Source organism: Oryza sativa, chromosome 2 (assembly GCF_034140825.1).
Source record: "Oryza sativa Japonica Group chromosome 2, ASM3414082v1".
Lineage (NCBI taxonomy): Eukaryota > Viridiplantae > Streptophyta > Magnoliopsida > Poales > Poaceae > Oryza > Oryza sativa.
In genome coordinates this window covers 32,735,099-32,748,165 of record NC_089036.1, presented here as the reverse complement: position 1 = coordinate 32,748,165, position 13,067 = coordinate 32,735,099, and the positions used below count along the sequence as shown (strand labels likewise).

General features: G+C 45.8%; 2 protein-coding genes and 1 non-coding gene across 3 annotated transcripts; 2 read left to right on the top strand and 1 right to left on the bottom strand.

Moving 5' to 3' along the window:
* Positions 1 to 290: 290 nt before the first annotated feature.
* Positions 291 to 363, top strand: TRNAA-CGC (transfer RNA alanine (anticodon CGC)). Its single transcript has one exon. It is a non-coding gene; the product is annotated as a tRNA-Ala (tRNA).
* A 2,293-nt stretch (positions 364 to 2,656) lies between these two features.
* LOC4330832 (alpha-amylase-like) lies at positions 2,657 to 4,555 on the top strand. Its single transcript, NM_001416920.1, has 4 exons — positions 2,657 to 2,797; positions 2,906 to 3,038; positions 3,133 to 3,944; positions 4,029 to 4,555. The coding sequence occupies exons 1-4, from the start codon at positions 2,690 to 2,692 to the stop codon at positions 4,278 to 4,280; spliced, it is 1,305 nt and encodes a 434-aa protein (NP_001403849.1). The 5' UTR covers positions 2,657 to 2,689; the 3' UTR covers positions 4,281 to 4,555.
* A 3,270-nt stretch (positions 4,556 to 7,825) lies between these two features.
* LOC4330830 (alpha-amylase-like) lies at positions 7,826 to 9,688 on the bottom strand. Its single transcript, XM_015768164.1, has 4 exons — positions 9,533 to 9,688; positions 9,300 to 9,432; positions 8,399 to 9,210; positions 7,826 to 8,307 (listed from the first exon to the last, which is right to left on the bottom strand). The coding sequence occupies exons 1-4, from the start codon at positions 9,620 to 9,622 to the stop codon at positions 8,056 to 8,058; spliced, it is 1,287 nt and encodes a 428-aa protein (XP_015623650.1). The 5' UTR covers positions 9,623 to 9,688; the 3' UTR covers positions 7,826 to 8,055.
* Between the last annotated feature and the right edge of the window lie 3,379 nt (positions 9,689 to 13,067).

The following is a 13,067-nucleotide window of genomic DNA, read 5'->3' as shown; positions in this document are numbered from 1 at the left end:
CGACCATTCCTGTGTTTTGCAATCCTCTGTTTACACTTACATTCCTATTAAAATCCTGCGTTTTTCCTATTCCTATACTTTCTCATTCATGCGATTCAAAGGGGACCCTTAGTCTAAAAAATTAGTTCAGAGATGTTCTTGTCAATTGTGGTGCCTTAGAGATGCTGTTGGCGTTTTAAGATACGGAAAATATCTGACTGTCCAAATTCTTCTACCGCGATCCCACTTTCTAAACAACAAATTGCATGGATTAAAGTATCATACACTGGTTGTTACACATTACCATCGTTGGGGACGTAGCTCATATGGTAGAGCGCTCGCTTCGCATGCGAGAGGCACGGGGTTCGATTCCCCGCGTCTCCATCGGCACTGTTTTTTGAACATCAAACGCTGTTCGATCCACTATCTGTTAATTTCGCAAACACAACTAAATCTTTTTTTTTTTTTTGCCGGTGCGTGCAGTGTGACGTCCAAGGCATGGCGCATTGGCGCCTCCCCTCTTTCCCTTGATCTTTTCATCAGTTCGTTCTTCTTGCAGAAAAGCTGTTCTGTTAAGTCGGTTCCGATCTGCTCTTGGGCTCTTGCCAGAAACAACCTGTGTACGCCAGACTTATCAAGCCAACCATCCTGATGAGCCTCTGCTTATACAAGCCTTTGACTCCAAAAAGGACGAGGAGGCTTGCAGCCGCACGGAAATAAGCCGACCGATCCTTTATTGCTCTATCTTTTTCCCTTGGAATAACAAACAGCCCAATTAAAATCTGGGATGAAACTATGGCTAGCTGTTCGCGGTGTCAGTTCTCGGGACGCTACCGTTGTTTTGTTTGAACCGGAATGTTCAGGGCGGTTCACACCATAGACTTGGAGCCAAGTGGTTCCATCCACAAAATTTTCTCATCTTGAATATTCTGTTATCTGCCTCGACAGACGCACCATATCCTGTGTTCAGGAATGAATGTGCTACAGCCAACGTGCTGCATGAAATTTGCTGAAATCGTGCTAAAATGTGCATGGCAACAGGAACCTGATGCCCTGGTCCTGTGGAACTGCCACGGGAAAGTATTTTTTATAGCTAGGTGCAATCGTATCTAGGTGTATACATGTCACCTACATAGCTACTCCCTTTATCTTAAAATATAATAATTTTTAACTCTCAGTATTTGTCCTAAAATATAACAAATTCTCCATCAACATTATCTTCCCAACCAATCACAACCCTTCATCATTAATTTTTTCCCCCTACCTCCACTACTCATCTAATCACAACCCTCCAACACTCACTTCTATCTACTTTCTTAATAACTGTGTTCAACCCTAAAACTTCTTATATTTTAGGACGGAGGGAGTATGTAAATATTTCATAAAAAAAATGTTAAGATAGATAAAGAAGATATAAACCACTATGCAAACATGCACATCAAAATTTAATTTACAGTAAAGAAACAGAAATAACATATTCTATTTGTGCTGGAGATGTACTGTTCACAATATTGTTTTTTTATTTTTTATTTATCTGATTATATATCTGTTTCAGCCTTGCATGGTTGTGTATGTTTGTGTATAGACTTATGCCATTGTGATTGATGCTACCAATTATTTTCAAACTATTTTTTTATAGAGGAATTTTATAGTTCTTGAGAAAATACCTTGAAGTATCTAAATTTTACACTAAAATTGTTGGTACCTTGAGGTATAAAGTACCTAGAGGTACCAAATTTTACTAGAAAATTGTGGCACCTTTAGGTACCTTCTCAAAAATAGTACAATTATGGGCCGTTTTGGATTTAGTGCCAAAACGTGCTCTACAAATATTTTGATAGTTTGAACAGTGCATAAGACGGGTTTGGTTTGAAGCCAAATCATTGGCATTGCCAATGTCCAATTTGATATTTTCTATATTATGCTAAAAGCTTGGTTCTAAATTGGCCTCCAACCAAATACAACTCTACTCTACCAAAAAATTTGTAGTGCCAAAACTTGCCTAGGTTTTGTCACTACCAACATTTTGGTAAGTATTAAACCAAACAAGCCCTACATTTTTTTATGTACATTTAAGTTGTATGTAAATGATGGGTGCGGTTGCACCTAGGTGAAAAAAAATACATATTCGCCACAACTCGCAACATGTACCAATTCAGCAGCAAGTGTAAGAGAGAAGATTTCTCTCGTTTTACACGCGCACCGTTCAATTCCTGAACTACTAAACGGTATGATTTTTTGCAAAAATTTTCTATAGGAAAGTTACTTAAAAATTATATTAATCTATTTTTAAAATTTAAAATAGTTAATACTCAATTAATTATACGTTAATGGCTCAGCTCGTTTTGCGTACATTCTCAATCGATTCTTTTCCTCTGCTCTCAAATGCTCTGTGTGCGATCAGGTATTCATGTTCAGCTCGCACAAGCACAAGCAAGACAGATGGAATTCCTACTGACCTGCGCCTTTTGAGTGCTCCAACTCTCAAAGTCTCAAGGCCATTAAATTGCCTATGGGCTCACCAGCCAATAACAAACTCCGGCTGTTATCCATCCAATCCAGTGTCCCAAAGCAACATTCAAGCCCAGCCAGGCCTCCAAAAGTTGCAAGTTGAGCATGGCAAAATCCCCGGCAATTCTCGACTATAAATACCTGACCAGACACACCCAGGAGCTTCATCAATCATCCATCTCCGAAGTGTGTCTGCAGCATGCAGGTGCTGAACACCATGGTGAACAAACACTTCTTGTCCCTTTCGGTCCTCATCGTCCTCCTTGGCCTCTCCTCCAACTTGACAGCCGGGCAAGTCCTGTTTCAGGTAAGAGATCGCCATGAGTTGGGTTTCAGGCTTCAGTGAACTGATCGGGTTTTGTACTGAGCCTAAGAGAATGATGCAGTGATGCTCTTGTGTTTGATGATGATGCAGGGATTCAACTGGGAGTCGTGGAAGGAGAATGGCGGGTGGTACAACTTCCTGATGGGCAAGGTGGACGACATCGCCGCAGCCGGCATCACCCACGTCTGGCTCCCTCCGCCGTCTCACTCTGTCGGCGAGCAAGGTGCGGTGCTCTGCTCTCTCGATCCCCTCCGTCGTCGCACCATTGCCGGCAAAATACATGCACAGGTCGTTGAATTGCTTGAATGCTTCTGCAGGCTACATGCCTGGGCGGCTGTACGATCTGGACGCGTCTAAGTACGGCAACGAGGCGCAGCTCAAGTCGCTGATCGAGGCGTTCCATGGCAAGGGCGTCCAGGTGATCGCCGACATCGTCATCAACCACCGCACGGCGGAGCACAAGGACGGCCGCGGCATCTACTGCCTCTTCGAGGGCGGGACGCCCGACTCCCGCCTCGACTGGGGCCCGCACATGATCTGCCGCGACGACCCCTACGGCGATGGCACCGGCAACCCGGACACCGGCGCCGACTTCGCCGCCGCGCCGGACATCGACCACCTCAACAAGCGCGTCCAGCGGGAGCTCATTGGCTGGCTCGACTGGCTCAAGATGGACATCGGCTTCGACGCGTGGCGCCTCGACTTCGCCAAGGGCTACTCCGCCGACATGGCAAAGATCTACATCGACGCCACCGAGCCGAGCTTCGCCGTGGCCGAGATATGGACGTCCATGGCGAACGGCGGGGACGGCAAGCCGAACTACGACCAGAACGCGCACCGGCAGGAGCTGGTCAACTGGGTCGATCGTGTCGGCGGCGCCAACAGCAACGCCACGGCGTTCGACTTCACCACCAAGGGCATCCTCAACGTCGCCGTGGAGGGCGAGCTGTGGCGCCTCCGCGGCGAGGACGGCAAGGCGCCCGGCATGATCGGGTGGTGGCCGGCCAAGGCGACGACCTTCGTCGACAACCACGACACCGGCTCGACGCAGCACCTGTGGCCGTTCCCCTCCGACAAGGTCATGCAGGGCTACGCATACATCCTCACCCACCCCGGCAACCCATGCATCGTGAGTAGCCAACTCGATCAGAAATTCTGAATCATCCTGCAAACTGATCGATGAACTGATGATAAATTCTGTAAAATTGTTCAGTTCTACGACCATTTCTTCGATTGGGGTCTCAAGGAGGAGATCGAGCGCCTGGTGTCAATCAGAAACCGGCAGGGGATCCACCCGGCGAGCGAGCTGCGCATCATGGAAGCTGACAGCGATCTCTACCTCGCGGAGATCGATGGCAAGGTGATCACAAAGATTGGACCAAGATACGACGTCGAACACCTCATCCCCGAAGGCTTCCAGGTCGTCGCGCACGGTGATGGCTACGCAATCTGGGAGAAAATCTGAGCGCACGATGACGAGACTCTCAGTTTAGCAGATTTAACCTGCGATTTTTACCCTGACCGGTATACGTATATACGTGCCGGCAACGAGCTGTATCCGATCCGAATTACGGATGCAATTGTCCACGAAGTACTTCCTCCGTAAATAAAGTGAGGATCAGGGACATACATTTGTATGGTTTTACGAATAATGCTATGCAATAAAATTTGCACTGCTTAATGCTTATGCATTTTTGCTTGGTTCGATTGTACTGGTGAATTATTGTTACTGTTCTTTTTACTTCTCGAGTGGCAGTATTGTTCTTCTACGAAAATTTGATGCGTAGCCAAAAGCTTCAAAAGGAATAGTTAAAAATGATTTATGATTTATTTTTATAATTCATAAAAAATTCAAAAGATTGAGAAGATTTGCCGGTTTTTCCAACCATGTATGTATATTTTGGGCTATTGTGTTCTTACCCATATTTTCGACTTCAAGTATGATTTTATCCCTTGATTTTACCCTTACTTTTTGAACTGAAGTTTGTGTATGCCCCCATTCCATTAAGCCCTCTTAACGGTATTAAATGCATGTAGAAAAAGGGTCAAACTTCATGTCAAGTTTTAGTTTGACCTTATGTTTTAGTATTGAAAATTTGAAAATCATGTCAAAATATAGGCACAATCTAAAAGTTCTAAAAAAAAGTAGAGGCAAATATGCAAATGGCATACATGTATTTAATAGGACTTGATGGGATTGGGGCAAACACAAGCTTCAGTTAAAAAAATAAGGGTATAATCACAAAGTTAAAAAAAATAGGGGTGTGATTACATTTGCAGTTGAAAACAGGGACAAGAACACTATTAAACCTATATATCATGTGTGGAGATATTGTACTTGCTAGATCGCACGTCTTTTATAGTTTGAAGTATCTGCACACATAATATGATATTTTCTATAAATTTTTAAATATTTTTAAATTTTAGTCATTTTCAAAGAATAAGGAAAATAGTTTTTCACAAGTAGACTTCTTAAAAATGGCATCGATTAGTGTGCATGCGGTTTTTTTTCTAGCTATCAACCTCTAAAAATGGAAAAACCTCAGATTTAATTTTTTTTCAAACTTTTACATATGAAGTCAGATGAATGCAAATTTCGTGTGAATGTTACAATCCTCGATGAGAACTTCAACTTTGTAATTAAAAGTTTTCTCATTTGAGATTGTTTATAGACATGTATTTGTTACAAGCTCTCATATATACTATAAGAAGAGTAAATTTCACAAAACCATAGGTATTATGATCTAGAGTAAATTGCATAAAACTACAGGGTTTTGGTCTTTTTCACATAACTATGTGTATTATGACCTTATAGTTTCACACCGTAAACAAAATTTTCTTTGTCTACCATACATATGAGTTCCAAACAATGATCGAATATATGAGTTCTTTTTAATTCATCATTTGAATATTGTAGTACTTTAAGTTCATTATTTTTCATATTGCAGCAGTACTAAACTAGATTGGTAAACATTGTGGTTTTGTAAAACCTTAGAACCACAATATCGATGATTACTTAACACATGCCGAAACTCCGGTGATTTTGTGCAACTCGAACAATAATACCTGTGGCTTTTTGAAATTTACTCATTTCTTAATCTTTTGATTTTTTTATGTAATTTTAAATAAATCATTTATATAGTTTTTTTTAGCCTTTGCTTGCACTATCATATTGGTATGTGTAATATTACTATCCTTAAGAATCGAAAATATCTGAAGGTACCATATTTTCTAGTATAAAATTTGGTAATTCTAGGTGCTAAGTATATTAAGATACCAAAAATTTTATTATAAACTTTAGATGCATAGAGGTACTTTCTCGAGGATTGTCTAATACCTCCATTGGTATGGGTTATGTTTGGTGAGCTGGAGATTTTGATAAGCAGTTTATGAGTTGTTCATTGGTTTGAACCCTTGGAAGAAAAAAAAGACTAGTTTTCCTAGTTCCTATCTTCTAATTTTCTGAATTCTGTAACTATTGAAGTTTCTACCTTCTAATTCATTTTCTAAATTCTGTGACTATTAATTGGGAAATGTGAGCTGACAATCTAGCATTGCCACTACTACAAAATTAATTTTTCACAGCGTCACCCTATCATTTTTCATGGCGAATATTTATGAAAACCGCCACAAAAAATATAACAAGGGGTAGGAAGTTTCGAACCGCCAGCGAAAACTGATCTTCGCTGGCGGTTGATTTAAGCGGGCCACCATCAAAGATATTACAGTTTTTGCTGGCGGCGCACTTAATACACCGCCAGCAAAAATGGCAGATATTCACCGGCGTTGGTCTTTTTTACAAGCAGTCCACTCATACAACCGCTTCTGAAAAGGTTTCACCACATAGCCCCAGCAAAAAAATTACTCGAGCTATAAAAAAAATCTCTCCCCACCCTATCCTTATCCCTTCACTCCTCACCACTCATTCTTCCTTATCCCTTCGCTGCAGAGAGGGTCGCTGTAGAGAGAGCGGTGGCCGGGTGCACGCGGCGCACGCGGCGGATCCAGTGCCGGGAGGGGCGGGGCTCGACTGCGGCAGACCTCGGCAGCGGTGGCGAGGAGGTCCGAGGCAACTCCATCCAGAAGGCGTCGGCGCACATGGCGGACCTGGTGGTAGTGCGCGCGGGGAGCGGCGGGGCTCAGCTGCGGCGGAGCTCAGCAGCGGAGGCGAGGAGGCCCGAGGCGACTCCATCCAGCAGGCGGCGGCGCGCGGGCACGCAGGTCGAGGCGGCGGTGGGCAGGCGGCTCGCGGCGGCGGCACGGTGGCGAATCGAGGCGGTGGATCCAGGTCTTCCTCCCTTCTCCCATTCCCCCGCCGCCACCACCCCCTCTCCCTCTCTCAGATCTGCGCGCGGGCCGCGGTGGAGGTTGCGGCGCTGCTCTACAGCGGTGGAGGCCGGCAGGGCTCACTAACGGCGTCGTTGAGGCGGAGGCGGTGGAGGCCGACGGGGCTCGGTGGCGGACTTCAAATTTTTGTTAATCTGTTGATTTTTGTGATGTTTGAATGCTTGAGTGAATGGAAATTGTTGATTGTAAATTGTTCATGTATTTTTTTGTGGATTTTTGAATGCTTGATAAATTTTTATGAAATTTTTGAATGGTGGAGCGTTGACGGAGGACGGACGGAGCGGTTGCTCTGCTCCGTCGTTTTTTTTAAAAAAATTTGGCCAGGATTAACACTGGCGGCTGGCACACTGTAACCCGCCAGCGATAATTCATTTTCGCTGGCGGTCGTCTTAAGCCAGCCGCCGGCGAAAATGGATCTTTGCTGGCGGTTGGCTTAAGACGACCACCAGCAAAAATGAATTATCGCTGGCGGTCGAAAACCGCTAGTGAAGATCGTGATCTTCACTGGCCTTTAGTTTGTGGCGGCTGCGATTTCCGCCAGCGAAAATCCAAAATGGCCGCCACGAAAGATGATTTTTGTAGTAGTGTGCTAAAACAACGTTGCCATACAAAACATGAGTAAAATAAAATATTCCATTATTAGTAAAACAAACCAAGCAAAAATGCATAAGCAGTGAAAATTTTATTGCATACCATTATTTGTAAAACCATGCATGCAAACGCATGTTCCATATCCTCACTTTATTTACGGAGGTAGTACTTTGTGGACAATCGCGTACATAGTTCAGATCAGATACAGCATACAACTCGTTGCCATCACATGTATATGTTATACGTCGAGGGTGGAAAAAATTGCAGGTAAATAAAATCTGCTAATTGTGCCTCTCCACCGCTCAGATTTTCTCCCAGACTGCGTAGCCGTCACCGTGCGCGACGACCTGGAAGCCTTCGGGGATGAGGTGCTCGACGTCGTATCTTGGTCCGACCTTCGTGATGACCTTTCCGTCGATCTCGGCGAGGTAGAGATCGCTGTCAGCCTCCATGATACGCAGCTCGCTCGCCGGGTGGATCCCCTGCCGGTTTCTGATCGATACCAGGCGCTCGATCTCCTCCTTGTGGCCCCAGTCGAAGAAATGGTCGTAGAACTGAAAGAATTTTGCAGAATTTATCATCAGTTCATCGATCAATTTGCAGGATGATTCAGAATATTTGCTAGAGATCGAGTTAGCTACTCACGATGCATGGGTTGCCGGGGTGGGTGAGGATGTAGGCGTAGCCCTGCATGACCTTGTCGGAGGGGAACGGCCACATGTGCTGCGTCGAGCCGGTGTCATGGTTGTCGATGAAGGTCGTCGCCTTAGCCGGCCACCACCCGATCATGCCGGGCGCCTTGCCGTCCTCGCCGCGGAGGCGCCATAGCTCGCCCTCCACGGCGACGTTGAGGATGCCCTTGGTGGTGAAGTCGAACGTCGTGGCGTTGCTGTTGGCGCCGCCGACGCGGTCGACCCAGTTGACCAGCTCCTGCCGGTGCGCGTTCTGGTCATAGTCCGGCTTGCCGTCCCCGCCGTACGCCAGCGACGTCCATATCTCGGCCACGGCGAAGCTCGGCTCGGTGGCGTCGATGTAGATCTTTGCCACGTCGGCGGAGTAGCCCTTGGCGAAGTCGAGGCGCCACGCGTCGAAGCCGATGTCCATCTTGAGCCAGTCGAGCCAGCCGATGAGCTCGCGCTGGACGCGCTTGTTGAGGTGGTCGATGTCAGGCGCGGCGCCGAAGTCGGCGCCGGTGTCCGGGTTGCCGGTGCCGTCGCCGTAGGGGTCGCCGCGGCAGATCATGTGCGGGCCCCAGTCGAGGCGGGAGTCGGGCGTCCCGCCCTCGAAGAGGCAGTAGATGCCGCGGCCGTCCTTGTGCTCCGCCGTGCGGTGGTTGATGACGATGTCGGCGATCACCTGGACGCCCTTGCCGTGGAACGCCTCGATCAGCGACTTGAGCTGCGCCTCGTTGCCGTACTTGGAAGCGTCCAGATCGTACAGCCGCCCCGGCATGTAGCCTGCAGATCAGCAATCAAGCCAATTGGATATATTTTGCCGGCAATATGGATCGACGACGACGACGAAGGTGCTCGAGAGAGCACCGGACCTTGTTCGGCGACAGATTGAGACGGCGGAGGGAGCCAGACGTGGGTGATGCCGGCGGCGGCGATGTCGTCCACCTTGCCCATCAGCATGTTGTACCACCCGCCATTCTCCTTCCACGACTCCCAGTTGAAGCCCTGCATCATCATCAAACACAAGAGCACCATTCTCTCAGGCTCAGAACAAAACACGATCAGTTCACTGCAGCCTGCAACCCAACTCATGGCGACCTCTTACCTGAAACAGGACTTGCCCGGCTGCCAAGCTGGAGGAGAAGCCGAGGAGGAGGATGAGCAGGGACAGGGACAAGAAGCGTTTGCTCGCCATTGTCCTCAGTACAGTACGTGCAGGCTGCAGCTATACTTGGAATGAGACAAGGCGAGATGGAGTGATGAAGCTGGGTGTGTTTCTGGTCGGGTATTTATAGTCGAGAATGCCGGGGATTGCACGCTCAACTTGCTACTCTTGGAGGCCTGGTTGTTGGGCTAGCTTGAATGTTGCTTTGGGACACTGGATTGGATGGATAACAGCAGTTTGTTATTGGCCGGTGAGCCCATAGGCACTTTAATGGCCTTGAGAGATGGAGCCCTCAAAAAGGTGCCGGTTAGTAGGAAATCCGGCTTTCTTGCATGTGCTTGTGCGAGCTGAAGCTAAAACACCTGATCGCATTGCAGGTGCGTTTGGTTCTCGATTATATTTTATCATCATTTATCAATAAATATTTTTTTAGACCGGTCACGCGGGAAAGCTTCCCAATCTGAATTTCTTTAAAAGAGAGAAACAGTACATATGATTAATTCGTTACATTGGAGTGCAGCAAGGAGGAAAGAATTTCTTTCCAGGATTCTAGCCTTTCCACCCAGAGGTTCACATCTTCTAGGCATTTTGATATAAGCCGAGCGGTGGAGGGGTTCTGATTCCTGAAGACGATGTCATGCCGATGATTCCACAGCCCCCAGAAACAAAGAAGGTAGAAGAGTTCGTAGTGTTTGGTCGGGATCCGGCTGGGCCTGTCCAGGTTGTGAAGCTCCTGCATAGAGGTGATGTGCAGGTGGATTTCCAAGGAGTTCCAGAATGCAACCGCGAAGGAGCATTGTATGCAGAAATGGAAGGCAGTTTCAGTCGCTCCATTGCAGAGGTCGCATGTTGCCGATTGGACAACCTTTTTCTTCAACAGATTTTGCTAGTCGGTAGTCGTTCTTTTGAGAGCACCCAGGCGAAGAATTACACTTTCGGTGGAGCCCGGTTCTTCCAGATGAAAACCCAATCGTGGCATTGCGACCTCTGTTCATGTACTAGTATTATAGTACTCCCTCCGTTTCGAAATGTTTGACGCCGTTGACTTTTTAGCATATGTTTGACCGCTCGTCTTATTTAAAAAATTTAAGTAATTATTAATTCTTTTCCTATCATTTGATTCATTGTTAAATATATTTTTATGTAGGCATATAATTTTACATATTTCATAAAAAATTTTTGAATAAGACGAACGGTCAAACATGTGCTAAAAAGTTAACGGTGTCAAACATTTCGAAATGGAGGGAGTATTTGTTTAAGTTGATATGTCTTAAATTCTTGATCACACCTATAATAGGGTGACGTAAACAGTCCGTACATCTTGCCACGTCATATTTCTATTTATGTGGAGGAGAGAGAAAAAAAGCAGACTACATATTTGTACTCCCTCCATCCCAATATATTACAACCTACCCATCCTAGGACTACGAATCTGGACATACCAGATATACCGAATCTGGACATACCAGACATACCATATGTCCAGATTCGTAGTCAGATCCATCTAAGTTGTAATATATTGGGACAGAGGGAGTAGTTAATTGCAGCACGTGCTCCAATATGTGAGTGGATTAGATACAATGTATAAGTAGACTACTAGATTGGTTATAAATGATGTTTCAATTTTTGAAATGAGTAGTTGGTTATATTATTAAACTTGCTCTTAGTAAACCTTGGAGAATCTTACTACATTTTTTCGAGTCAATGATATGTGAGACCTAATTTATTATAAGAGAATCTTATTACAACTGTGGACACAATCAAATAGCTGCTAACGTAATCAAACTTATCTAATCTTAGACATAATAAACTGTGGTAAAGTGTGACCGAGAATCAAACACTTGGACTTTTACTTAAGAGAGAGAGCTTATAATTAGCTGCTGCATGTTGTGAGCTGGGGCAGTTGTAGTCTTCCACATCACATAGGCCGTGTTTAGTTCACCCCCAACTACTCTCAACTTCCAACTTTCCATCACATAACATCTGTCACACCCCAATCCGGCACCGCCGTACAACGGCACCTGACAGGAGCGTGTCGTAGGAATAACGGCGCGAACCGCTTCCTACGAAACCGCGATCTCAGTACCAGTCCCAGGACATAGTGCTGGTACCCACGGTGACAAATATGAATCATTGCAAATCTTTAAAATAAATAGAGGACTTATTTACCTTAACTTAGGTTGCAGCTCAGACAGCCCGAGAATGCAACCGATGACACGGACGAGGAAACACTAACAACAGCAGCAGTAGCAGAACCAACGAACTAACACCCAACACCACAGGCGACGGCTGGGAACCAGGACAAAACCCTAATCTTCACTTCACTTCATCTTCACTTCACGACGGGGGAACTATATATATATATATATATATATATATATATATATATATATATATATATATATATAAAGAGAGAGAGAGAGAGCAAGGGTGAGTACTTTTTCGTACTCAGCAAGTCACGGGAATTTAGATGTTTAATGCAAGCTTGGAAGAGAGGCAAGGTTGTTTTGCAAATCCTTTGTTTGAAATCACTAAGTGATTTCTTTCTTTTTAACTTTGGGTCAAAAGGAGACTTGTGTCTCGATTCGACTTAAGAGATGCTTTTCAACAACTCAAATGGTAATGTACCGACCTCCCGGGTCAGATCATTACTTATCGGCTCCCAGAGCCATTTCACTTGATTAGGCGGCTCCCAGAGCCTTTTTCATTTTCTCGGACTCCCAGAGTCCAGCTGCCCAGCAGCACAACAATCCGCTTCTACTCGGAAAGCCTAGTCTATGATGCCCGCAGACATCCCGAATCACACAGATTCGTTTCTGACCACTTAGGTCATCCATCTGCCACATAGGCTGATTCTGGTTACGATTCCCACACCACAACAACTTTTCACAAAGCACTGGCAAACAAATCTACGCAACGGGAACCACCTCACATCCGCCCATGACCGTGGGCACGGCTGTTCAAACAGTTAGTTAACCTCTGTAGAGGGGTACACTTTACCCACAAGACACGAACTTACTCCAGACACTGGCCGGTGTCAGAGGTTCGCGACAAAGCCTTTCCCAAGCCGACCCAGGGTTACCTCATGCCACATAGAAAGATCAAATCCTCACTTAAATATAGGCCATTTTAGCCATTCACAAATCAACTCCAACTACCTTGATCGGTAAGTGAGCAAGCTTCTCGTCCTTGCCTTACCAGGAACCCGGTTTGTCCGACCCCGCCCCGGCGTTCCCAACTATTGGCATGCGAGGTTTCCCTGAACCGACTAGTTACTTAGCCAGGGTGTCCCATTCCACCTTGTGGTTGCACTTTGTTATGCTTGATGAGTTTCCCATAGGAATCGGTCCTTATATGCGAATACGGGACAACGCCACGTAGGCACGGCTCCCGCATCGCGAGTTTTCACAATTCATTTTATTTTCAAACACACCGACACCACATGTCGGGTTTTCAAGGCTTCACAAACCCATTT